At 38.5% G+C, this 26,144-nt stretch overlaps 1 protein-coding gene across 1 annotated transcript; it reads right to left on the bottom strand.

The window, feature by feature from the left end:
• Positions 1-10,339: 10,339 nt before the first annotated feature.
• LOC149206667 (uncharacterized) lies at positions 10,340-15,876 on the bottom strand. The gene is made up of 3 exons (XM_089397771.1): positions 14,985-15,876; positions 11,948-14,376; positions 10,340-11,845 (listed from the first exon to the last, which is right to left on the bottom strand). Exons 1-3 carry the CDS (start codon positions 15,874-15,876, stop codon positions 10,340-10,342), a joined length of 4,827 nt encoding a protein of 1,608 aa, XP_089253897.1.
• Between the last annotated feature and the right edge of the window lie 10,268 nt (positions 15,877-26,144).

The following is a 26,144-nucleotide window of genomic DNA, read 5'->3' as shown; positions in this document are numbered from 1 at the left end:
TAAGTGACCATGAAACCCTAAAGACAACTTATGCAGTTTTCAAGATAAAAAGACTGTATATGTTTTTTAAATGATGAGCCAGTAGGTAGATAACATGAGGGGAATGAGTGACAAGGCCCTTCCGTCAGAAGATCAATGCTCCTAATGGAATGCAGATGATCGAGCTGAATGAGACACCTAAAAATGAAATGCAACAAAATAGGTTTTGATCTCTGACAGAGGGCTGAACAGACTGACTCTAACAGAAGGATTGAAAAATGGTGTGAAAGCTAATATGGATGGCATAAAAGATAATATGGAAGATTTTAAGAATGGTTTAAAAGTAGACATGAAATGATTCAAGGAAGGCTTGATAAGGTTGCTACAAGAAATGCTTCCTAATGGTGAAAAGGTTTTAGATGAAACTCATGATGAGAAAAAAAAAATGTTAATCATGATTTCATAGACTCTAACATTGGATCGAAGACCCACCATGTTCCAAAGATAAATATGAGGAGGTTTGATGGCAAGGATCCCGTAACATGGATACTACAGATGGAGCAATATTTCGATCTCCATAATGTGCAAAACACACAAAAGGTACACATTTCAACTTTATATTTGGAACACAATCAGTTTGTATGGTGTCAATGGCTTTGCTCTCATAACAAAAGTGTCACCAGGTCAATTTTTACGGAGGAAATGATAGCACATTATGAGGATACAAATAGCAACACCTTCTTTAGTCAATTGATAAATCTCAAACAAAAGGGTTGAATGGTGGAGCACATTGAGGACTTCCAAAAATTGAATATAAGGGTAAATGATATTTCAGAGGAGCATAAGATTGATGTGTTCATAGGGACTTTAAAGGATAACATCCAACATGAGGTTTGCCTTTGGGAACCTAATTCATTGGAAATGGATTCAGGCTGGCAAGAAAATTTAAAAGAAAAATTATGGAAACAAGGAAGCCTACCACTCACAACTATAAATATGGAAGTGTTTCTTCCCCTAGCCTTCCACAACCTACAAGGTTGACAGCACAACAATTGGAAGCAAAAAGAGCAAAAGGGCTTTGTTATAGTTGTGATAGAAAATACACTAAAGGTCATAAGTGTGCTGAGAAAAAATTATTTTACTTAGATTATGAAGAGCAGGAATAAAAGGAACAAGAAAAGTAAAAAGAAGAGGATATACACCAGGAACCAACCTTAGAAAAATAAGAAATGAATCTGACCATATCTTATAATGCATTGGCATGAATTACCACTCCTGAAACTCTTAATATAGAAGGACATATTAACAAGAAAAAGGTAATAGTGTTTATTGATTCGGGTAGTACCCATAATTTTATTCATTTTAATATAACTAAGGAATTGAATTGCTTCCTATACCGAGCACCAGAGTGTCAAGTGATGGTTGCGAATGGAGGGACCATAAATTGCTCTAGAAAGTTCCATAATATCAAGTTATCCATGGGGCAATATGTATTGAATAGTCTAATTCTTTCCATTCCAATGGGTGGTGTTAATGTTGTACTGGGATTCCAATGGCTACAATATTTGGGTACAATAGCTTTTAATTTTCAAGAGCTTTTCTTGAATTTTTTTGGGAAGGAAATGAAGTTGAATTAAGGGGTATCACAGGGAAACCGGGAAATATAATCATCTCTGACGGCATGACAAAGCTTCTAAAGAAAGAACAACGGGGCATAATTGTAAAATTATGTTCACTAGAGGTTCCCACATCGAAATCCTCTATTTCTCCATATCTCCAAAAAGTCTTGGACAATCATTCCAAGGTATTTGAGACTCCCAAAGGCCTCCCACCTATTCATGATCATGACCATGCTATTCATTTGATTCCAGGAAGTGTTCCTCCAAACATCAGCCCTTATAGATATCCCTATGCCCAAAAGAGTCAAATTGAACCTATGGTTGCAAAAATGCTAGAGGCTGGTATAATTCTAGTCAAAGTTCTTTCTCTGCTCTAGTAGTATTGTTGCAAAAGAAGAATGGATCATGGCGCATGTGTCTGAATTATAGGGAGCTTAACAAGCTCAATATTAAAGATAAATTTCCCATTCAAGTCATTGATGGATTATTGGATGAATTACATCGAGCTTCACCAAGTTGGATCTTCATTTAGAATATTTTCAAATCAGAATGAAGACTGAAGACATTCTGAAAACAACATTTAAAACTCATGAGGGTCATTAGGAATTCTTGGTCATGGCTTTTGGCCTTACCAACGCACCTTCTACTTTTCAAGGTTTGATGAATTCCATTTTCAAACCCTTCCTTAGAAAATTTGTGTTAGTATTTTATGATGATATACAAACCTAGAACAAGTCTTGGAAGGATCATGTTCAACATGTTGACAGGATGCTCAAAGTATTAGAGGAGGAACAATTATACGCAAAAATCTCCAAATGTTTTTTAGGAGCACATGAGATGGAATATCTGGGTCATATTGTATCTCATGAATGTGTTAAGGTAGACCCTAGGAAAATTAAGGTCATTAAGGAACAAAAAATTCCCACATCTATAAATCATTTGCGAGGATTTCTCGGGTTGATAGGGTATTATCACAATTTTGTTAAGAATTATGGGAGAATAACAGCACCTCTAACAACATTACTGAAGAAATATGAATTTTATTGGACTTTTGAAGCAATGATAGCCTTTGAACATCTTAAAGAGGCAATGTGCCAAGCCCCGGTATTAGCTATGCCAGACTTCACAAAAACCTTTATTGTGGAATGTGATGCCTTAGGAAATGGATTTGGTGATGTTTAAATGCAAGAAGGAAGATCCATTACTATTGAAAATCATCCAATCAAAGGAAATTATTTACACAAAGCTATTTATGAGAAGGAAATGTTGGCAATACTACATGCACTTAAGAAATGGCGACCTTACCTAATGGGAAGACACTTCAAGGTAAAAGAAATCATGAAAGTCATAAAGAACAAATATTATCTTCATAAGAGAAGCAAAAATGGGTCACAAAGATGTTGGGTTATGACTTTGAAATCATCTACAAAAAAGGGAAGAAAAATGTTATTGCAGATGCACTCTTAAGAAAGGATGAGGATTTCGAAGCATTGCTTTGTGTCATTTCTATTATCCAACCAGATTAGATAAATGAAGCAAGAGATGAATAGAAGAATGAAGAAGAAGTGTGGGCACTCATTCGAAAGTTGCAGCAAGATCCCAGTACATATTACACATTTAGCTGGAAAAATGATTCGTTATGTTACAAAGATCGCTTTTACCTATGTAAGGATTCCCAACTCAAACAAAAGATTCTTTGGGAATTGCACACCTCTTCGTTAGCATGGCACTCAAGATTTTTATAAACTTAAAACAAGGTTAAGAAGGATTTTTTGGGGATGGCCTTGAATCTGATATTCAAAAGTTTGTGGCGGAATGCTTGGTTTTCCAACAAAATAAAGTTGAAACAATTAAGACCCCGGGTATGTTACAACCTGTACCCATTCCGAGTCAATGTTGGGAGGAGGTTTCAATGGATTTTATCACAATTCTACCCAATTGCAAAGGAAAGAGTGTCATCATGGTGGTAGTTGATAGACTTACCAAGTATGCACACTTTTGTGCATTATCTCATCCATTTAAATCCAGTACATTTGCTATTGCATTTATGGAAACAATACAAAACCTACAAGGAAACCCAAAGATTATTGTAAGAGACAGAGATCCTATTTTCATTAGAAATTTTTGGATGAAATTGTTTTCTTGTCTGGGTAATCAGTTAGCTCTTAGATCATCTTATCATCCTCAATCTGATGGACAAACTGAGATAGTGAACAAATATTTGGAAGGATACCTTCATTTCTTTGTAACTAATAAACAAACACAATGGGTCAAGTGGTTACCTCTGACTGAATGGTGGTATAACACTTCCTTCCATACTACAGCAAAAATGACCTCATTTATGGCACCTAATGGATATCATCCACCATCAATCACATCATATTTAAGAGAAAATTTTAAGGTTCAAGCAATGGAATATCACATTGAGCATCAACAAGAAGTTCTTCAACTCTTAAAGGATAACCTCACTTTAGCGTAGAATAGAATGAAACAACATGCATACCAACATCGCAATGAAAGAAGTTTTGATGTAGGTGAATAGGTATTTCTATGACTACAACTATACAAACAAACGTCCCTCAAGCAAGCTAAGAAGGATAATAAATTATCACCAAAGTAGTATGGTTCATACAAGGTGTTGCAAAAGATTGGTACTATGGCATACAAATGGGAGCTTCCTACATATTCCCGAGTGCACCCAATTTTCCATGTTTCATGCTTAAAGAAGGTTATAGGTGACAAGCTCCCAGTTCAAACAATATTGCCAGAACTTGACGAGGAAGGAAAAATCATATTGGTACCTGAAGCAGTCACAACACAAGAACTCGAATGCTACGAAATCGATCAATTTTAGAGTATCTCATCAAGTGGAAGAACTTACCCACTGAAGATTCCATATGGGAGGATGAGAATTTTATACAAAAGCATCCAAAATACTCAAGCGTTGAGGACAACACTTTTTTGAAAGGAAGGGGCATGTTAGATCCCTATAATACTAGTGTATTCCCCCATTATTATTGTCATTGTAGCCCTTATTGTTATTGGTGTGCCAATGTTATCCCCATATTGTTATTATTGTGCCCCATAGAAGCCCATTATTGTTATTGTCGTGCCCTTACATTATTATTGTTATGTCGACTTTGATTATATTGTTACCCCTTAGACTGTTATATATAGAAAGGAGGTTTTGTCATTTGAATCATCCACAAATTATTCATTTATGTAATCTAAAGGAAGTTTCCCCTCGAAGAGGCTAGATTTGAAGTTGTTGATCTATTTCTTCTTCTATTTCGTGAGTTGATTGCATAACAATCCATCTAATAATTATTACTAATTAATTTAAAATTCTAGAAGTCCAATACCAAAATAAACATATTTATTGGGAAAATTAATATATATATATATATATATATATAATATATTACGAGATAAATATTTAAATGCTTATACATCTTTATTAATTATTTAATTTATATAACTACGTAAATGTTATTATTAAATTTTATTAATTCATTATATTAAATAACTTAAATTTGAGAAAACATCATTTAAAATCCAATCATAATAAATATTAATATAATTGTGCCATCTCAAAATAATAATAATAATAATAATAATAATAATAATAATAATAATAATAATTATTATTATTATTATTTCCTGAAATCAAAATTAACACTACATACCATAAACATTATAAACATATTAGTAAGCCCACATATAATCTTAAATTATGTAAAGATTTTAATTCATATGTTAATGATAAACCGTGCTTACATGGTATTTTTAAGTACTTGGTATTTCTTCTTTAAATTTCTATACTTTTATTATATCATAAACGCTAATTATATTTGGGATTTATATTTAATTTTTATGAATTTTTATTATGATGCTTAATATTAATATTAAAGTTATATTTTATAATATTTTAAAAAAATATTTATAATTTTTTTTTCTAAGTAAAACTGATCTATTTATAAAGACATAATGTACAAAGAGGCTCCAGCCTCAGTGGCACTGGGTCAGTTGTATGACCATTTTGAGCATCAAACCTTGAAATCGTGACTGCCCCAGATGGGGAAACCAGTCCGAGAACAAAATTAGGAAAGTTCAAGCTACCCTCGCAGGGGCTATAGTTCCATAATTCAAAAATTGTAACCAAAAGACTGTAAATTCCAAAACTTAACTCAGAATTTTCCACTGTAAATCGACAATTGGGAACAAAATTCAAAATTTTCGTCGCCCGAGTTGGAGACAAAAATAGAAAAAGACCCGATAGGAAACAAGGATTGAAATGACATGTAACGAAACTAGTTAAATATAGATTCAAGGCTCACCATGTAACCTGCCAAGCAGCTACAAGGTGTCTTCTGTTGGTTCTTCCTCCACGACCAGACACCAGCCATTTTCCTCAGAACCAGTGTTCTCTGGATGTCTACCACCTGCACTGTCCTCAATTTGGATGCCCTTATCCTTACGGGTGGCTTCACTTCCCAGCATTTGCTGTTTGTTGCTAGAAGGGTTGCCCTTGTCTTTTGGCGGGTGGTTGGAGCTCGGCTCCCCTAGAACGAAGCTGAATGGAGGTTCTTGGTTGATTCCCCGGCTGAGCGTTGGTTCGGGACAGGAGGCAGGGACTTCCCTGAAATCCACCGTGATGGTGGCAATTATGAGCGGCTTGTTCATGGCGCTTTGAAAATGGAAGTGCGCTTGCTGAGAGGTGGCAATGGTCGCTACGTGCTGGGGGGTTCCTCAAGAGCGACGAGCCTCACTGGTGCTCAGTCTTCCATGGCCGCTTCGAGTGTCCGGATACCTGCCAAGGGAGTGGGAATTGGAGAGGCTAGGGGAAGGGGAGACTCAAGGGGAGGATGAGACAGAAGGGTTTCGAGACATAGGACGAGTGGCGCCTCCCTGACTGCCACTGTGCCTGCTCCTCATTCTATGACGATGTCGCATGGTTCTGAGATTGGGAGATTGCTGAGAGCGGTTGAAAACAGGGTTATGAGTCAATTCAGGAGCTATAGAAGGAAAGAGGAAGGGGTCAGGGGAATTCACATTCGAGGCAGAGGAAGGAGCCGAGACCTCAAAACACAAGTCGCAGAGTAGGGACTAGGAGAAATGGTCACCATTGCCCAAGTAGATGCAGCAGAAGAGTTTGCAGCGTCTTCTAGTGGCTGTGCGAAGGCTCAGCTCTGTTGCAGAGGGATGGCAGGAGCAATTGAGAGGCTAAATGGGGGAATGAGGGGGACTCTGTTCCATATCTCTGGAATTGCAGGGAATGTCTCGAATTTCCCAGTTGGTTAATGGTGCCGGCCTGAGAGCTAGGACTTGCCATAAGATCACACAAGTGATGGCACAAGTGGCCATACGGATAAGCCGCGTGCTTATCCGACTCCTCATGTGCATTAAATTCTTATCTACCACCCGCATCCGGGGAAAGAATATTTATAATTTAGTTTGTATTCTAAAATATAATAATTCTTAAATATAAGATATATTATTTTTATGAGTTTAATTTTTTTTTGTGTGAAGCTATGAAAAATATTTTAAAATTATAAAACGGAGAGATGGCAGTTAACTTACAATACAATAAAGTATTCAAATTTATTATAATGCCACTTTGATGTGTTATGAGGATGAATAATTATATTGTAATGCCACTCTGATGTATTATGAAGATGATTATTATAAAGAAAGATTTATAACAGGGCATAATCTAAATTTTTAAAGGTATAAATTTTTAGGTTTTTATTTAGTTTATGTGTGTGTGTGTGGAGTTGTATCGATTAGATTTAATTTGGTTGGTTGAGAAAATTATTATTTTTCTTTAATTAAGGTTTTATATGATCAAAAATCAAATTTACATGGATTTCGAAAGTGATTATGGAGGATACAACTTCTCCTCAATATACTACAACTGATGATCAAAAAAATAGAGTCCATATTCCCACCGAAAATCTAATAAACCCCATAATTCAGATTACATTAAGGCTAAGACTAGAGTTGGCCTATCACATTACCAAACAATCTCATACAAAGTTAATAATCAAATTACCCAAATACGAACGTTGCTAATTATTTTCAAACAACAGAGGATCTACACAAAATTCAATAATAAAATCATACAAAATCTCCATGACCATTACTGAGATAACCATACCAAGACTGGAGTTTCGCAACCAGCCATTGCCCACATGGCAAGGAGCCCAAAAGAAATGACAAGTTCCCTGCATAATGAGCCAGGTGTCACCACGAAGACCATCATACGACCCGTAGATCAAAAGAAATGACAAGTTATGATCCATATTGGACCATTATATTGTTTGTCATCATTTTGATGCCTTCAGAGTGGAAAAAGTGGAGGAATTAGCTCACACAACCATTTTTATCGATGGGACCCAGTTTGGCAAAATAAGGTATGGAACCTTCTAGGAGTGTTTTGATGCATAAAATGATGTTTTTTGGGTGGTAAAACTTTAGCTCTTTAGTGTTGCAACTTTTCATTCTATTCTACACACAAAGTTATTTCCAACAGTGCAAGAAGCGTGTCAATTGGAGTCTGTATGCGAAAGTTATGCCACTTATAAGTTGACCTTCCTATTTTCACACCTATAAATCGGGAGGATGCTGCGTCAACCGCCATTATTCATGGAAAAGGGGATATCCATATGATTATGATGTAAAATACTCTAGAAGAGTCTATATTGTCACTATGTTTAAGAGTTGAGGTAGTCAAACCTAATCACTAGTGGGTTATCAGGTTTTTTCATAACCTAGCCACTAGGAGCAAAAGGGATTCCATTCTTTCGAGTGAATTTTCTCCATATTTAAGAAAAAATGGCCAAGAGGGATAGGAGGTAAAGCACACAGAGAGGATTTGTGCACTATAGCAGCCCACAACCCACAAGGCATACTTCTTTGTACTTGCAACCATATTTCCCGACAAAGTAAGAGAGTAAAGCAGCCTCACCTTCTAGTAGGGTTTTTTCTCCCGAAAGGTTTTCTAAAAGAAAATCTTGTGTATTACGTTGTGTGAGCTATTATTTTTTCATTCTCTAGCTTCTACATAATTTCCATTCACATGCATGCACTATTTACAGTAAAATCTATAAATCTATAAATTTAATAAAATTGTAATAGTGTATAATTTTAGATTTCAAGCATAATATTATCAAATTTGTTGTAACAAACTATCGAATGGAATATCCACAGTAGTTTACGGATCAAGTTCATTGTATAACGAGTCAAGGACCACCCTAAAAACATCATACTACATCGCCACCCCATTGAACTCACCATTCATTATCCGAGGAAGAAATGTTTACTAGAGCCATCACACTAAAACTAGGAGGATCCATCAGCCCCCCCCCCCCCCCCCCCCCCCCCACATCTAATTCACAGACAATATAGTTTTCCACATGCACTAAGGGTTTTTCTTATACATGGTTGGGAAAAATATTGTTGTCCTTTCCACTTAGTTGTGATTATGTTTTGAGCATTGCCTTCATTATTTGTGACATTATTATTGTAAATCACTATAAGGGGATTTTTGGATTTTCTATATTAATACTCTTTTGTCTTCTTTGTGTAATCTGTTTTAACAAGTTGTGCTATCATTTGGTATCAAACCAGTTCATTGTCTCTTATTGTAACATTTAACTATCCATCCCCTCATGACAAGTCTCTTTGGAAACTAATTCAATTCATTTCGCTTAGTTCCCACCTGGATCACGCAACAAGTTTTTTCTTATTTTTTTTAGGATTTTAGAGGTCTACCCTCTCACCCCAACCAAACATATTATTTTTTAAATATTTGGGACCACAATCCTTTATCATAGAGAGAAAACCTATGAATATTTTAGGTGTACATAGTCCAATTCCATTCAATATTTGACACTTGCACTCACTAAAGACATAAATAAAAAAACTAAGACATTTCAACACTCTAGTGAGACACCTACATTACTCTACCAAAGAGTGATGGTTAGTTGCAAGTTGAAGTGTTGAATGCATAGATTCATAGCCTAAATTCTTATTTCATGACGTCCAAATATGTCTAGGGAACATAAGTTACAAACAATCAAGTACTAGTTTGATAGTGTAGCCCTAACGTAATGGAAATCCCACATTGAAACTATAGATTATATGATCAACTTAACATATCATAGCCAAGGAGCTCCTATATATATGAGGATGAATACTTATATTGTAATTCCACTTTGATGTATTATGAGGATGATTATCATAAAGAATGATTTATAACAATGCATTATCTAAATTTTAAAGGTATACATTTTTAGGTTTTTAATTTAGTTTATATAGATAAATAATTATGTAGAGTTTTTTTTTTCCCGTAGAAAAAGTCGTAATTTCTATTAAATCAGGAGAAATTACATTCTGTAGATGCTGAGCATATGCATACTGAGGCTGGTTGCCTCTCAGGGCCTCTGAAGAGACTGTTAATTGTTCCAAAAAACTGAAACAGATAAACTATCATGTAAACATTCTTCTCCCCAAACTTTTATCCACGCAGGGAGTTTGGAGAGGTATATATCAAAAATGATCAACAGAGAGAGATAAACACATTCAGGATTCATTTGCAGTGTAGCTGTAGCTTACTGCCAAAAAAAAACAGCAAAAATAAATAGCTATGTTTGTCCGCCATGGTCGGTTACTGATCATATACAACAGTTTATATATAAAAGACAAGAAAAAACAGTATTTTGAGCATGTTGGGACCCCTTTCAGTTATGAGCATCCCTTTGAGCCTGGTAGTCATCAAAGGGTCTGTGATAGTGTTGAAAGAAGGTTCCGTCCAGATCTTCTTGTATTAACCAGTCCGCTTCCTGCCTCTGTGCTGCTTGCTTGGAAAGGTGGTCCGCCCGAGAGTTGCGCTCCCTGTATATGTGGCGACAGTCAAATAATTCAAATGCATCTGTTAGTCTGAGTGCCTCATCCAGTATGTGTCTCAAAGAGAAAGCAGTGCATGATGATTTTCTGGTGAGCCAATTACAAACAATTTTTGAATCTCCAAACAGTTGAAGTTTTGTACAGCCTTTCTCATGTGCAAAAAAGATGAGGTTTTTTGCAGTGGAAAGTTCAGCATAATTGTTTGTGCCTCTTCCCAGGGGGATTTGTATCATGTAGTAGTGATTCTCCCTCAGGTAGAGGAGTGCTCCCCCCCCACAGGTATCAGCTTGGGCGGAGCCATCAAAGTATGCCCAAGGGAAGGATTTGTCTATGAGTTCAGGGGTTATGGTCCGAGGGGGGGGTGGAGGAGGATCTTCTGGTATGAGGGCAAGGTCTGCAAACATGTGGGCAATAATGACCGGCCAGTGGGGAGGTTTCTGATCAAAAATTGCACGGTTCCTAGCTATCCAGATTGACCAGCACATTAGAAGAGGGATATTCTTGTTTTTTCCAGTGTGTTGTTCCTGCCAGTTTGTCCAGGCCTCGAAGATTGTCATGCCATGCCATTGATGGAGGGAGGGGGAGTGAGAAAGGAGAGCAGCCCATTGTTCTTTTACAACCGGACAGGTGAGGAAGAGATGTTCTGTATCTTCGTCATTCCTTCTGCATAAGTGGCACCAGAAAGGTCCATAGAAGGATCTCTTCTTCAAGTTTGCCCCCGTTGGAATTTTATTGAAAAGTATAGCCCACATGAGGAGTCTCGTTCTTGGTGCTGCCTTAAGGTGCCAAATTGCTTTCCACCATTGCTGTGCATTGTCTGGCTGGAAGGTGTGCATCAGCTGAAGGTATCCCTCCTTTGGGGAGTATGTACCATTTTTGGCTAGAGCCCAGACAATCTCGTCTTCCCCCTCTGTGATTCTGATATGAGCTTGTGTGAGTGCCTCTGTGAATGCCTCCCATTCTTGTCTCCATGGAACCGGAATATTGAGGTCTCGTGAAGTCCTCCAGGCCTGGTGGAGAAAGCTGGAGTTTTCATGGTCTGCAATATGAGCAATATTTGTAACACCTTGGTCCCTTAGATGAGCTAGGAGCTGTCCTGATAATCTATGCATGTTTCCACACCCGATCCACGGGTCAATTCCTAAGCGGACAGAGTCTCCCTGTTTTATCCTCCATGTCAGACCCTCCCGAATTAGGGGAAGAGAATTTATGACTGCTTTCCATATGATGGAATGTCTTCCGCTACCCCTATGATCCCTACGAATCCAGCTGTAGATGCTTTCTGGAGCAATGTATTTTTCCATGACCACTTTCTTCCAGAGACTATTTGTTGTGAGGAGCTGCCATCCCAATTTTGCTGCCAGTGCATTTGCAAATAGGTCTAATCTCTTAATTCCCCAGCCTCCCCATTTTTTTGGTCTAGCAATGGTGTCCCATTTTACCCAAGCAAAGAGATTTCCCTGATGAGATCCCTTCCATAAGAATCTACAGCATATTTTTTGGATTCTGGTTAAAATCCCTCTTGGTATCCAAGCCAGGGACATCCAGTACACCGGCGTTGCTTCCAGCACAGCTTTGATAAGAGTAAGTCTTCCAGCCCTCGTGAGGTATCTATTATACCAGACATTGATCCTTTTCTCCACTTTAGTGATTAGCCAGGTCCAATCGGCTATTCTGTATCCTCCGTGTTTCACCCTGAATCCCAGATACTTTAGCCCTTCCTCCATAGGCTGTATGTGGAAGGGGAATCGGTTTTTTGTGTAGATGACTTCATGAGGGGTGCATCCAAACACTGTTAAAGTAGATTTCTGTACATTAATTACCATCCCCGTAGCCTTCTGGAAGAGTTCAAATACCTGTTGGAGCGCCGATGAGTCAGCCATGCTGCCATTCAAGAAGATCAATACATCATCCACAAAAAGTAGATGTGTAAGGGAACAATTATCCGAGATTTTGATCCCTTTGATGCGACCTCTGCTGTGTTCGGATGCAATTAATCTGCTTAGACCTTCCATTATGAGCAGAAAAAGGAGGGGGGATAGGGGGCAGCCCTGCCTGAGGCCTCTCTCAGCAGAAAAAAAGGGGGTGGGGGAGCCATTGAGGAGGACACTGAAAGGTACATCGGAGATGCAACTCATGATCCTCTTAATAAAAAGGAATGGGAAGCCCAGATGGGTGAGAAGCATTCTGATGTATAGTAAATTTACCCTATCAAATGCTTTTGAGAGGTCCACCTTAAGTATCATGCCTTTTAGATTTTTGCTGTGCACAGAGTGAAGGAGTTCTTGAGCTGTGCCTATAGCTTCATGGATCTGGCGCTTGTGTAGGAAGGCAAATTGTTCAGAGGAGATATTGGCCGAGAGAAAGGGCTTGATTCTGTTTGCTAGAATTTTAGCCAATATCTTGTAGAGGCAGTTGCATAGAGAAATAGGCCTAAATTCATCAAAAGACACTGGCTTATCTGATTTGGGAATGAGAGCTATGAAAGTGGCCTTTATGCTCGGGGGAATGGATCCATTTAGACAGCAGTGATTGATAGCTTTAAGAATGTCATGCCCAAGCAGCTCGAAGAATGCAAGATAAAATTCAATGGTCCAACCGTCAGGGCCCGGGCTTTTGTCCTTTTGGAAACCCTTCATGGTGGCTTCCAATTCTTCCAGAGAAATGTCTTTTGTAAGCTCCTCAGAATCATCCTCCTCCACAAATCTGGGAAATTGCTCTGCCACCCTCATGATTTCCAACAGATTTGCTTGACCTGGGGCCTTGTATATATTCCTGAAGTGCGCAGTTGCCAGATATGCAAGTTCTCCAGGTCTTCTTACCAGATGTCCTTGTTCATCCTGTAGCTCCCATATAGTGTTGATCGCCTTCCGTCCATTTGCAAACCTGTGGTAAAACTTTGTGTTCTCATCCCCCTCCTTGAGCCAAATGGCTCTGCTTCTTAGTCTCCAGGAGTCCTCTCTGTCTCTAAGGATCTGTGATCTCTGTTTGATCAGATCATCATACATGGATTTCTGATCAGGGGATAAGAAGGTGCCATCAGAATGGGATTCTAGAGCCTCAACAGCTTGTTCCGCCAGGGATATAGTTTGATCATCCTGTTTTCTTTTCGCTTTTGCCCATTCCCTTGAGATCACTTTGATTTCAGCTAGGTTCCTGACAAAACCAGTGGCTGGGTCTAAATCCTCAGGAATCGGGTGAGCTTTCCAGAAATCCGATATCAACTTGATGTAGGAGGGGTCTCTGAGCCAAGTAGCATTAAATTTGAAAGGAGCTTTCTGAGCCTGTTGTCTTGCTTCCATTTCCAGGTATATGGGCCTATGGTCTGAGATCCCACCACTTCCTACCCATTGTCGAGATCTAGGGTGATGGGTACAGAGCCCTTCTTTCATGATAAAACGATCCAGTCTTCTTGCTAGACTTTGGTCCCCAGTTCGGTTGTTTTTCCATGTGTACTGGGTCTTTGCAGTGGGAAGATCAATCCAGTGGTGATCTTCAAGAAGATGCCCAAAGAAATCAGAGAGGGGATCTATTTGAGCAAGGTGGCCCCAGGATTCAGAGAAGCCAATAGAGAAATTTAAATCTCCTCCCAAAATAATGTTCTCAGCTTGAAATAGTGGGGAGCCAAGGAGTCTATTCCAGAATAGCTCTCTGTTTTGACATGGACCGTAGACATTTATGATTTGTAGATTTTCCTCCAAGTCTTTTGAATATATTTCTGCCCCCAAAAAACCCCCTCCACCCCATATGTTCTTAAGCAGGATGGAATTGTTCTTTAGCCCCATAGCAATGCCTCCTGACCGGCCAGATACATCTATAGCTGTGAAGGTCCACCCAGGCATCCATGAGTTAAGAGTGGAGATTGCAGAGTCTGCAGTACATAAGGTTTCTTGTAGGAAAATGATGTCCACAGGATTAGAGAGTAAGAGTCGCTTCAGGGCCGATTTTTTATCCGGGCTGGCCAAACCTCTACAGTTGAAGGACATAATTTTCATGGAGGGGGGTGGGGGAGGGTGTCCTGCGCTCTAAGGGCCCTATCGAGAGTCTGCTGTTTGCCAAGGAAGACCTCCTCCTCAGTAAGCTTTTGGGAAATCGACTTAGAGGTTGGTCGACCGCGCCCCTGCTTGGGCAGGATGATATGGGATTCCATCATCATCCCAATGGAGTCCGAGACATTAAGTTTCGTGGTCGAGCGGGTGGGATACCTCGGAGTAGAGTTTACCGAGGGGGAGGGAGAGGGAATAGTAGGGTGGGGGAAAGAGGGGATCGAGGAGGTGAAAGGGAGGCCAGTTGGCCTCGGGATGGAGCAGGAGACATATAGAGATTGGGGAGGGGGTTTAGGAGGGCAAGTGACCTTGATCAGGTCGAGGGCCGAAGGGGAAGAGGGGGAGGGGATACTGATAGGGGGGGGCATGCCAGAAGCCGATAAACTCATAGAAGCAAATAGAGAAACAGAGGGAGATGATATAGAGGACATACCCGAGGAGAAAACAGCTCCTTTTGCAGCTTTGGAGCGCGTCATAGGAGGAGATGGAGGCCGAGTCTTGTTCGTAGCTTGCTTCTTGCGACGAGGTGCAGGAGGCGCTTCCACCGTATCCGATGGGTTGTGAGGGTCTCTGCTAGGTGCCTTGTTCGCCTGTGGGTTAGGTGCTCCTTCATTGTTTGGCTGATCCTGACCAGAAGCAGTTTGCTGGGTCTTCTGCAAAAGGGGGCAGTCCTTAAAGAGATGACCCACCTGGTGGCATCTCCTGCATCTGTAAGGGATGCCTTCATAATCCAGCTTCTGTTTTCTTGAAGTGGATTTCCAGTGAATGGCAATGTTTTCTGGCACTCCCCCTCTGGTGTCCATGTGCACTAGGATCCTTGCATAAGCCAGCGAGCCCGTCGAGATGTATGACTTATCAGATTCCATGTAAGTCCCGAGCGCATTCCCAATTCTCTTAAAAATGTCTTCCGACCAGTACTGCAAGGGCAGCCCCGGCAGCCTGACCCAAATCGGACCGATACCTAGCAACTCCGTCTCCGGGTCGAACAGGGGTGTCCATCTCTTGAGGAGGACCGGAGATTTCTCAAAATGCCAGAATGAAGAAAGAACCCAACTCGTGTGATCCGCCCGTGCAAATTTGAGGGCAAACCACCCTCGCACAAAAGTCTGCACCGATGGAATGTCCACGAGATATTTCCCCCAAATCTCAGTCGCCCATTCCTTTAATTTTGCCGCAGTGGCATGTCTGCCTCTAATCCGTCCCACGAGTACACAATCTGCCAGCTCCATGGCTTCACCCCACCGAATGTCCTCTTCCAGTCGCAGAAACGCGTCCTCCGCCGTCGATTTGAAACAGCGCTGCTTCTTGGCAGGGCGGGAGGACATGCGACCCAGATTTACCGTCGCCTGAGAGCCCTGAGGGGGGGGGAAGGGGGGGGGGGGGAGAGGGTTTGACCCGGGGATGGGGAAGGCTTCAGGGAGGGGAGGGACCTCGTGATAGCTACCGGAGGGAACGGGAGGGACCGAGGGAGGGTTTGTTACCGATAGGGGAGGGTTAGCTACCGAGATGGGAGGGTTTGCAGGGAGGTGAACAGGGAACTCCGTAGAGGTTACCGGGGGCAGGGAAAGGGGGGGGGGGAACCGGCATAGGGTTGACGCCGTTCGGGGAGGGTTGTAAACAGTCAGCCACGAAACCCAGAGATGCCGGTGAAGGGATCGCGAAGGAATGCCATGAGGAGGGTTCACCCGGGTAAAAGGAGGAGGGGAGAGGCGGGTCAGATGGGGGCGAAAAATGCTCGAAGCTAGCAGACAGATTCGCACTGTGCAAACCCCCAGAAGAAAACGTGGAGCGCCAGATGGAGCTCTCCGCCAGCGGGGACTCCGAATAATCCACTTCCTCCGAGTCCATGGTGACAGCTGCTATATGCCCTTCTCGGAGAGCTGGTAACCGCCTGTAGGAGTGCTCCTCGAAACCTGCTAACCGCTGTGCGTCGGCACCGACAGCGGGGGAGACCGATGAGGGAGAGCTTGATCCGTTACAGCAGGACGCTCTTGCCGTTACAGTGAAAACGACATCCACCAAGAGCTGTCGGCCAAACAAATGGGGGGGCGCCTTTCCAAAGCAAAATGATCAGGAGAATGCCATTACAGAGGTAAAAAAAATAATGCCGAGGTAAAGTGGGAAAATAAACGGGGGAGCGAGGGTAAAACGAGGGATGAGGATCATGGGACGCACGCGCCAGGTGCCAGCTCGAATCACAAGGTAAAACGGAACGGGGGTACGGGTGTGATGGGGTTCACAGAGCCGTAGAACGGCCTGCAAACCCTTGTCAGAGGAAAATCATAGCTAGGGTTGCAGAGCCCATTCCAGCCCTGTTAATCGCATCAAATTTTCTCACATCATTATGTAGAGTTGTATCGATTAGGTTTAATTTTGGTGGTTGAGAAAGATTTTTTTTTTAATTTTAATTATCGATTTATATTAATCAAAAATCAAATTTACATGGATTTCCAAAGTGATTATGGAGAATACAACCTTTCCTTAATATATTGAAACTCATGATTAAAACAACAGAGTCCCCATTCCCACCAAAAATATAATAACTCCCATAATCCATATTACATTAAGGTTAAGGCTAGAGTTGGCCTATCACATTACCAAACAATCTCATACAAAGTTAGTAATCAAATTACCCAAATACGAACGTCGCTAATTGTTTTCAAACAATAGAGGATCTACACAAAATTCAATAATAAAACCATACAAAATATCCATGACCATTACTTATATAACCACACCAAGGTTGGAATGTTGCAACCAACCATTGCCCATACGACAAGGAGACCAAAACAAATGATAAGTTCCCTGCATAATGGGCCAGGAATCACCACGAAGACCATCATATGACAAGGAGACCAAAATAAATGACAAGTTATGATCCATATTGGACCATTATATTGTTTTTCATCCATATTGATGCATTCAGAGTGGAAAAAGTGGAGGAATTATCTCACACAACTATTTTTATCAGCAGGACCTCGTTTGGCAAAATAGGGTACGAAACCTTCTAGGAGTGTTTTGAAGCATAAAATGATGTTTTTTGGGGGTAAAGCTTTACCTATTTAGTTTTTCATGTTTATAAGCTATTCTATACACAAATTTCTTTCCAATGGTGCAAGAAGCGTGTCAATTGGAGTCCATATGCGAAAGTTATTCCACTCATAAGTCAACCTTCTTGTTTTCACACCTATAATTCGGGAGAACGTTGCGTCAATCCCCATTATTCATGTAAAAGGGGTTATCCATATGATTATGATGTAAAATAATGTAGAAGAGTATATATTGTCACTCTGTTTAAGAGTTGAGGTAGTCAAACCTAACCACTAGTGGGTTATCGGATTTTTTTATAACCTAGCCACTAGGAGGAAAAGGGATTACATTCTTTTGAGCGTATTTGTTACATATTTTAGAAAAAATGCCCAAGAGGGATAGGAGGTAAAGAACACATAGAGGATTTGTGCACTATAGCAGCCCACAGGGCATACTTCTTTGTACTTGCAACCATATTTCCTGACAAAGTAAGAGAGTAAATCAACCTCACCTTCTAGCAGGGTTTTTCTCCTGAAAGGGTTTCTAAAAGGAAGTATTGTGTCTTATGTGTGCGTGAGCTATTATTTTTTCATTTGTTATTTTCTACATAATTTCCATTCACTATTTAGAGTAAAATATATAAATCTAGAAATTTAATAAATTTTAATAGTGTAGAATTTTAGATTTTAAGTATAATATTATCAGATTTGTTATAACAAACTATCCAATGGAATATCCACATTAGTTTACGGATCACGTTCCCTGTATAAAAAGCCGAGGACCACCCCTAAAACATCATACTCCATCGCCACCCCGTTGATCTCACTGGTCATTATCTGAGGAAGAAATGTTTGCTAGAGCCCTCACACTAAACCCAAGAGGATACATCAGGTCCCCCCACCATCTGATTCACAGAAAATATAATTTTCCACATGAACCAAAGGTTTTTTTTAGACAAGGTTGGGAAAAATATTGTTATCCTTTCCACTTATTTTTGATTGTGTTTTGAGCAGTGCCTTCATTATTTTTGACTTTATTATTGTAAATCACTATAAGAGGATTTTTGGATTTTCTATATTGATATTCTTTTCTCTTCTTTGTGTAATCTATTTTAACAAGTTGTGATGTAACTTGGTATCAAGCTAGTTCACTATGTGTTTTTGCACCATTTAACTATCCACCCCATCACAACAAGTCTCTTTGGGAAAATGATTCAGTTCCTTTGGCTTAGTTCCCACCTAGATCATGCAACAAGTTTTTTCTTTTTTTTAGGATTCTAGAGGTCTACCCTCTCACCCCAACCAAACACATTGTTTTTATATCTTTGTACCCACAATCCTTTATCATAAAGAGAAAACCTATGAATATTTTAGGTGTACTTAGTCCAACTCCATTCAATATTTGACACTTGCACTCACTAAAGACATAAATAAAAAAAATAAGACATTTCAACCCTCTAGTGAGACACCTACATTACTCTACCAAAGAGTGATGGTTAGATGCAAGTTGAAGTGTTGAATGCATATATTCATAGCCTAAATTCTTATTTCATGACATCCAAATATGTCTAAGGAACATAAGTTACAAATAATCAAGTACTAGTTTGATAGTGTAGCCCTAACATAGTGCCAATCCCACATTGAAACCATATATTATATGATCAACATAACATATCATAGCCAAGGATATCCTATATATATATATATATATATATATATATATATATATATAGTTAAGCCCATATAGGAATTCATACCACTATATACTTATAATATTATTTGGGATGTTCGTTGTAGCTTCAAAAAGCTCAAAATATTATTATTCAATAGTTTATTAAAGTATTCAATAAGAACTAGATTGATATTCAAATCCACAATCCTTAAGAGATTCTTATTATGAAATCATGTTTTAGGTTATTGTCAATTTTTAGAAATGAGATGGCTTTATTTGAGAATATAACTCTTGACCAAGAGTTCCTTCATGCCCTAGATCTTGAAATAAAAATTCATTAGTGTCCTTATTCCCAACAACCGTGTACCCATCAAACACATCCCACTCGCCGTCAACCACATCTCACATCAGCCCCATCCACCCTCAACCACATCCAACATCAATCCCACCCCAACTATCATGTTCCTTATTAGTAAATTATAAGATTCATAATAGAAATAATACATTTTACACAAATTTATTGCAAATATGATAGATTGCAACCACAATAGCCAAATAAAATGACTATAATGCTACAAAATGTTATAACTTTATCAATGAGAATAATGTTCACACGCCTCTTAAAGGGATGAACCTCAACTTGAATAGAGCTCTAAACACCATATACTTCAGATGGCATCATATTATAGTTTTTTCAATTCTTTATATAATTCTACCTCTAAGATCGACCTAGAGAGAAAATTTTCTAGTAGATAGAACATTCTAGTAGGTCTTCTTATAATTATTGCCTTTCACAGTACTACATAGACCTTATTTACTATCGATGTCTTGCATACATAGAAACATATCTACCTAATTATGAGGTTAGGGTAGGAACACAACATGTACTCCCTTTTATTACTTTGTGTACCTTTCAAGGTTCATTCATGATGCACTAAAGGATTCCCAGTATACAAGTGAAAAATGTGGTGATTTGATGTAAGATGAATCAATTATCTTATGTTTTCATTGAAAACGTGCCTTTTTCAAATAACTTCCAATCATAAATTTTTTATAATCCCCTAAAGAAGATGGTACATGATGAAGGGATGTTTGAGTAAATAGCATCCACAAAATGAGTTTTAAATAGCTAATAACTTTGTAACGTAGGACTTAAGGTGTCATGCATATCAAATTACAATGGGAAAATAAGAAATATAGTAACTAAATGAAAGAAAGATCCATTTTGTGGAGATATTGTCAATTATCTCACTTGTCAAGACAAAAACATTCATTAATTAACTACATATTAATGGTTTTTAAGATTGATTCTAGAACAAAAGCTTAATAATGAGATTTTAGCTTTTAGCTTAATGATTGTTGGAAGAACAAGAGGAATCCACATGCAATTTGAATATGACACTAAGTTTTAAGACAAATACAAATAATAAGGAATGATAGATCTTGAACTGAAGCTAGTTAGTGCAAGAAAGGAGTTGAAGAAGACCGAGAAGAATAAGAGGTTTCTAAAAGACCAATTGGACATTGGATAAACCAATGCTCCCAGTGTGTTTCGCGACATGGACTAACTACTTCTTGTGGATCCTTTTCTCTGGTGATGTGATCGTTGACTAACACCTGGGGGTTTTGGTCTAATGGTAATTGCGATTCCCAACAAGTGGTATCAAAGCATAGGTCACGAGTCCGATACAAACCCAGATCATGTTGGGGGGGATATTGTTGGATATTCGATAAACCGACGCTCATCATGTGTTTCACGACATGGAATAACCACCTCTTGTGGATCCTTATCTCTGGCGATGTGATTGTTGACTAACACCTACGGGTTTTTGTCTAACGACAATTGTGATTCCCAACAAGAACAAATTTTCAGAGTTGAAGAAGGTATGCATAATTTTGATAATGAATATTATAACCTTCAAGAAGTAAAAATAGAAGAAAATCTCAAGCTTAAATATATTATAGTTCAACAATTAAAGGATAAACATAAATGACATGATAGACTAGAGGATGAAAATGAAGTCTTGAATCTAGAATTATCAAGAAGGCAAGAAAATGATGTTAGAAATTAATTAACGGTGCAATGAATTACACAAAATACTACGGAAACACAAATATAGAAACACACAAAATAAGAGAGACACAAATATATGTGGTTCACCCAATTTAGGCTATGCCTACGGAGGAACAACTAGTCCTTCCTTTTATAATCCAACAAAATGAAGAGATACAACCTACAACGGATCTATTGTAATTTCTGCTTCTCTCTCACATAGTCTCCTCTCTCTTTCTTTCTCATAATAATAATACACATACGCAATGCAATTCCCTCATATAAACCGAGGGTTGCCTTGTAGGGAAAAAATCCCTAAATTAACATAACTTCTACTATCACATCATCTGCTTGATGAATGGCCTAGATTAACTACAAAATTACAATATTTTAGAAAGAAAATTTTCATCGCCCCCCCTAAACCCCCTTGAAAGTGATTAAACAAGCGGTGTTGCCACCCCATTAGGATGAGGGACACAATATGGTTGAAATTAAAAACCTCTGAATAATCAGGAAGATAATCATGTTCCAAACCCAACAATCTCCACTTGGAGAATGCTTATATAAAATCCATCGTCGCTTCACTTGTTGGAAAATGAATCCACTTGGACCTGGTTATTTCTCATCTTCACCATCATACTTGAACACTGATTGAAACTGAGAAAAATCTCAGTTTCTCCCTGGTTACAACTTTTGTTAACATATTTGCAAGATTATGGCTAGTATGTATCTTTTCCAGGTTCAAATTTCCATCTTCCAACATTGACTGTATGAAATGCTACTTGAGTTGTATCTGTTTAGTCCTGGAATGAAATACTGAGTTCTTTACATGATGAATGACACTCTGGCTATCACTTTATTAGTCGTACATCTCCTGCTTCTTTCCCAATTCATCCATTAACCTTTGTAACCAAATCATTTCTTTACTAGCCTCTATAGAAGCAACATACTTTTCTTCCATTTTTGAAAGTGAAATAATGTTTTGCAATTTTGAAACCCAACTAACCATTGCTCCACCTATAGTAAACACATACCTTGTGGTGTTCCTCCTATTATCTCTATCACCTGCCATATTTGCATCAACATATCCCTATAGAGCAATGTTTGAAACACCAAATCATAATGCTTCATTTGTGGTACCTCTCAAATACCTAAGAATCCACTTCAATGTTATCCAATGCTCTTTTCCAGGATTTTTCATCTACTTGCTTATAACTCACACATTGCATGTGTAATATTAGGCCTTGTGCAAACCATTTCATACATTAAGCTTCCAACTACTTATGCATATGGAACTTTACACATATAATTGATATCTTCTTGAGTCTCGTTACACATCTCCCGACTTAGTTTGAAATGGCTAGCCAAAGGTGTACTAACTAGATTTTCATTCTACATATTAAATCTTTCCAACACCTTTTCTATATACTCACTCCGAGACAATGTTAATTTGTGATTTTTCCTATCTCTAGTTATTCTCATACCCATAATTTGTTTTGTAGCAACCAAATCCTTCATTCAAAATGAATTTTCCATTTTTCCTTAGAGAAAATTTATTTCCTGCATGTTAGACCCTGTAACAAGCATTCCATCTACATGAAATAACAATATAATATAGTTGACATAATTTTTCTTCTTAAGATAAACATGCAATCAGAAATGACCTCTAGTGTAACCTTATTCAAACATAAACCTATCAAATTTTAGAGACCACTTCCTTGGATACTATTTTAATTCATACAAGATCTTTTTCATTTTGCGCACTAACTTCTCCTTTCCTTTGACCTCATACCTTTGTGGCTACTGCATATATATTTCATCCTCCAAATCCCCATTGAGAAATGTAGTACTTACATCTAACTGCTTAAGATGAAAATATTGTACTGCCACTAGACTTAAAATAGTTTTGATTGAAGTCATTTTAACAACAAGAGAAAAAATTTCATCAAAATCTATACCTTTGTTTTGTGCAAACCCCTTCACCACAATTCTAGCCGTATAACTTTATTTACATCCATCTTCTTCCTTCAACCTGTAAACCCATTTATTATACAATGTTTTTTTACCTACATGCAACTTGACTAAGTCCCAAGTCTAGTTATGCATCAAGGAGTCCATGTCTTCTTCCATGGATTGCTCCTACTTCTTCTTGGTTTCTACCTACATTGATTCTTCATAAGGTGATATGTCTAAAAATATGATTTAAAAACTTAGCCTTTTTTCTTTCCCTACAAATTTTTTACCCTTATCATTGACATCATCATCTTAAATCTTGAGGGTTCCTTCAAAGTTGATGTTGATAGCAATTTTTTGTTTTTGTTTTTAGGCCCAGTTGTGCCTCAAAATTTATTTAATGGTTGGAATGCCTCATTAGATTATATCATTTAAGTAGTTCGAGTGTATACTCAATAATTTCATGTAGCCTCATTAAAGAAGGCCCACAAAGTAGTTTGCGTGTGTGTTAATAATGTGATGTAAACTCATTAAAGAAGTCTCGTTAAGTACTTACTATATGTACTCAATAACAATGTAACTTCACTAAATAAGGTCCACTAAATAGTTGTTATTTTATTATGTAATATGATCCATTCATTAATATTAAGGACACTGGTAGTTCTGGTTAGGATTTGTTATAAGTTATTTATAAGGTTAAACAACAATATAAGGTGTGTCCGACATTTTAGATTGTATTGGAACTATGTTCACTTGGATTTTGTAAATATCAAAGCTTTGTATTAATTATAGAAACATAGATATGTGGATAAACTAGTGCGAGTAGAGGAAATTCCCATAGAAGAACTCAACCTCTTTCGCGTACACCCAACAAAAACTAGCTATTGACATACCAATATTTGTGTAAACATTGTCCAGTTGGTCTTACAAGCTTCCTACCAGATAAAAATAGAAAACCCAAGAGACATTACGTTCTCAAATCAACATATGAGTGACCAAAGCCTATTGTCAAAACCAACATAGAAAGTCACATAGTGTATTATTGAGCCATAGAAAAACACAAACATTATGAAACTGAAAACACATGACCAACACCAAACATTGGGTTGCAAACCATATGTCGTCGTAATTCCTTTGGAGCAATGCCCATACTAGGCCAATATGGAGCAAAAGAACTTCCACCTCGGAAGTCGACCAACGCCAACCAACTGTAGCCATTCAACATTGGTCCTTGTCGGATGAGGAAACAATAGTTAGAGCACTAGTGCTAGAACTATGCGACTCACCATGGCCACCACCTTCCAATTTGTGGGGTACATGGCTTTCAACATGTCTCAGGTGGTTATCAATTTTGTCCACACTAAAGTGCAAGTTTCTTAACATTCTCTTGACATCCTTTGGGGATGCAAAGAGGTTGTATTTCTCAACTTTTTTTTATCTCTGAGAACTAAGCTCAATAATGTATTCATTTTCCAATGAAGGGTGTAGAAATTTTGAATAATTTAACACATATTCAATGGAGATTATCCTGATCATGTACTATTGCGGAAAAAATACACAATACATAAGCTCCTCTACGTTGATCAACAATATTGCAGCATCAATAACAATAAAACATCAAGAGCATTCACACATTAACACAGTATGTATCCCGGGGAAAGCATCTCGCTAAAAACCCCAACTATCTGTATATTAATGATTGAGTCATGTAACATTACACAGCATAATACTTCTCACAAGTATCTCCACCTCTGTTACACACAATACAGCTCAGATCTGATCTCCAAATCTCTTCCACTGCTTGCCTGCCTCCACTGCTCAATACCTGCTCAAGAACTGATGAGAATAGCTTCCCAAACTCGTTTTTCACCTGCAAAATAGTCACTCACTCTTTGTGGACGTGAGAAAAGGCTAAAATGTGGGCCAAATACGTGAGCAAACTCATTGGCATACTCAATCCCTTGATTGTGCAAGATCTGATGCACAACTATAGTCACAACTGATAGCAATCTGATTCTCTACCACTTGTCCCTGTTGAACTGAACATGCACTGACATGCAACTGAGTTAACTGATGTATTCTTTAGTTGTATTATGAGTTAATAATTAGTTTAACAACTCATCATTAGTCTATCTGCAGTTAGACTAACTACAACTAGTTTAACTAAGTCAAACTGAACACAACTCCATCAACTGTACCTCCAGTCCACTAAACTCAACTCACTTGAGTTCTAACTGAAGTCATGCATGCAACAACTCAACTGACTCATAAGAAAAGCGTATTTCCTTCTGACAGCTGCATGTGCCACTTCTGTAGCTCAAACTGAAGTGCTCCAAGAGAATAAGATTAAGTTTATAGTCCAAATATTATTGTGAGATAATAATATTTCACTTTTCTATTTTTGACAGCTAGTCTAAAAATAGACTTTGATCACTCACACTGTGATCACTCACACTTTCATAAAAAATAGAAGTCCATCTATTTTTCCCAACTTGATCAATCATCCATAAACATAGACATGATCCATATGTCTAAAAATAGACATAGTCTAAAAATAGACTTGCGCCAAAAATAGCCTGCGGGCCCACTTAGTGAAGGCGACTCTTTTCACTAAGCTCCATCATCTTGTTGCAATCTCAACAAAGGGCCACTAAATTCAGGAATTGTTTGTTTCTGCCTCTAGTGTGTCTTGGATCTAGAACAAATCTACCCAAATCTTCAAGTAATTTCGAATCAGGTAGCGACTACTTTATTCTCCCACATTCACATCCAATTATCTTATTTCTAGATGCACGTTAGGAGGGACAATGTTGAAAATGGATGCCCCTGATTCATGAGAAAATAATCTCACACCCCTATGACCAGGTCGAGAAACACTTCCACCAC

This window comes from Pinus tabuliformis, chromosome 1_2 (genome assembly GCF_031772625.1).
Source record: "Pinus tabuliformis cultivar Carrire ecotype Pingquan chromosome 1_2, CPIR1, whole genome shotgun sequence".
Taxonomy (NCBI): domain Eukaryota; kingdom Viridiplantae; phylum Streptophyta; class Pinopsida; order Pinales; family Pinaceae; genus Pinus; species Pinus tabuliformis.
The sequence above is the reverse complement of the archived record's forward strand: the minus strand, read 5'-3'. Positions and strand labels throughout refer to the sequence as shown.

Excerpts from the sequence above, each read along its gene's own strand:
- LOC149206667 (XM_089397771.1), bottom strand. The coding sequence starts at position 15,876 with ATGTCCTCCCGCCCTGCCAAGAAGCAGCGCTGTTTCAAATCGACGGCG. Across the intron at positions 14,377-14,984 it reads AGGAGCTGTTTTCTCCTCGG|ACTCTGCAATCTCCACTCTT; the intron begins GTATGTCCTCTA and ends TATGTACTGCAG. Across the intron at positions 11,846-11,947 it reads AGGGAAATCTCTTTGCTTGG|CTCCTCACAACAAATAGTCT; the intron begins GTAAAATGGGAC and ends TTGGGATGGCAG.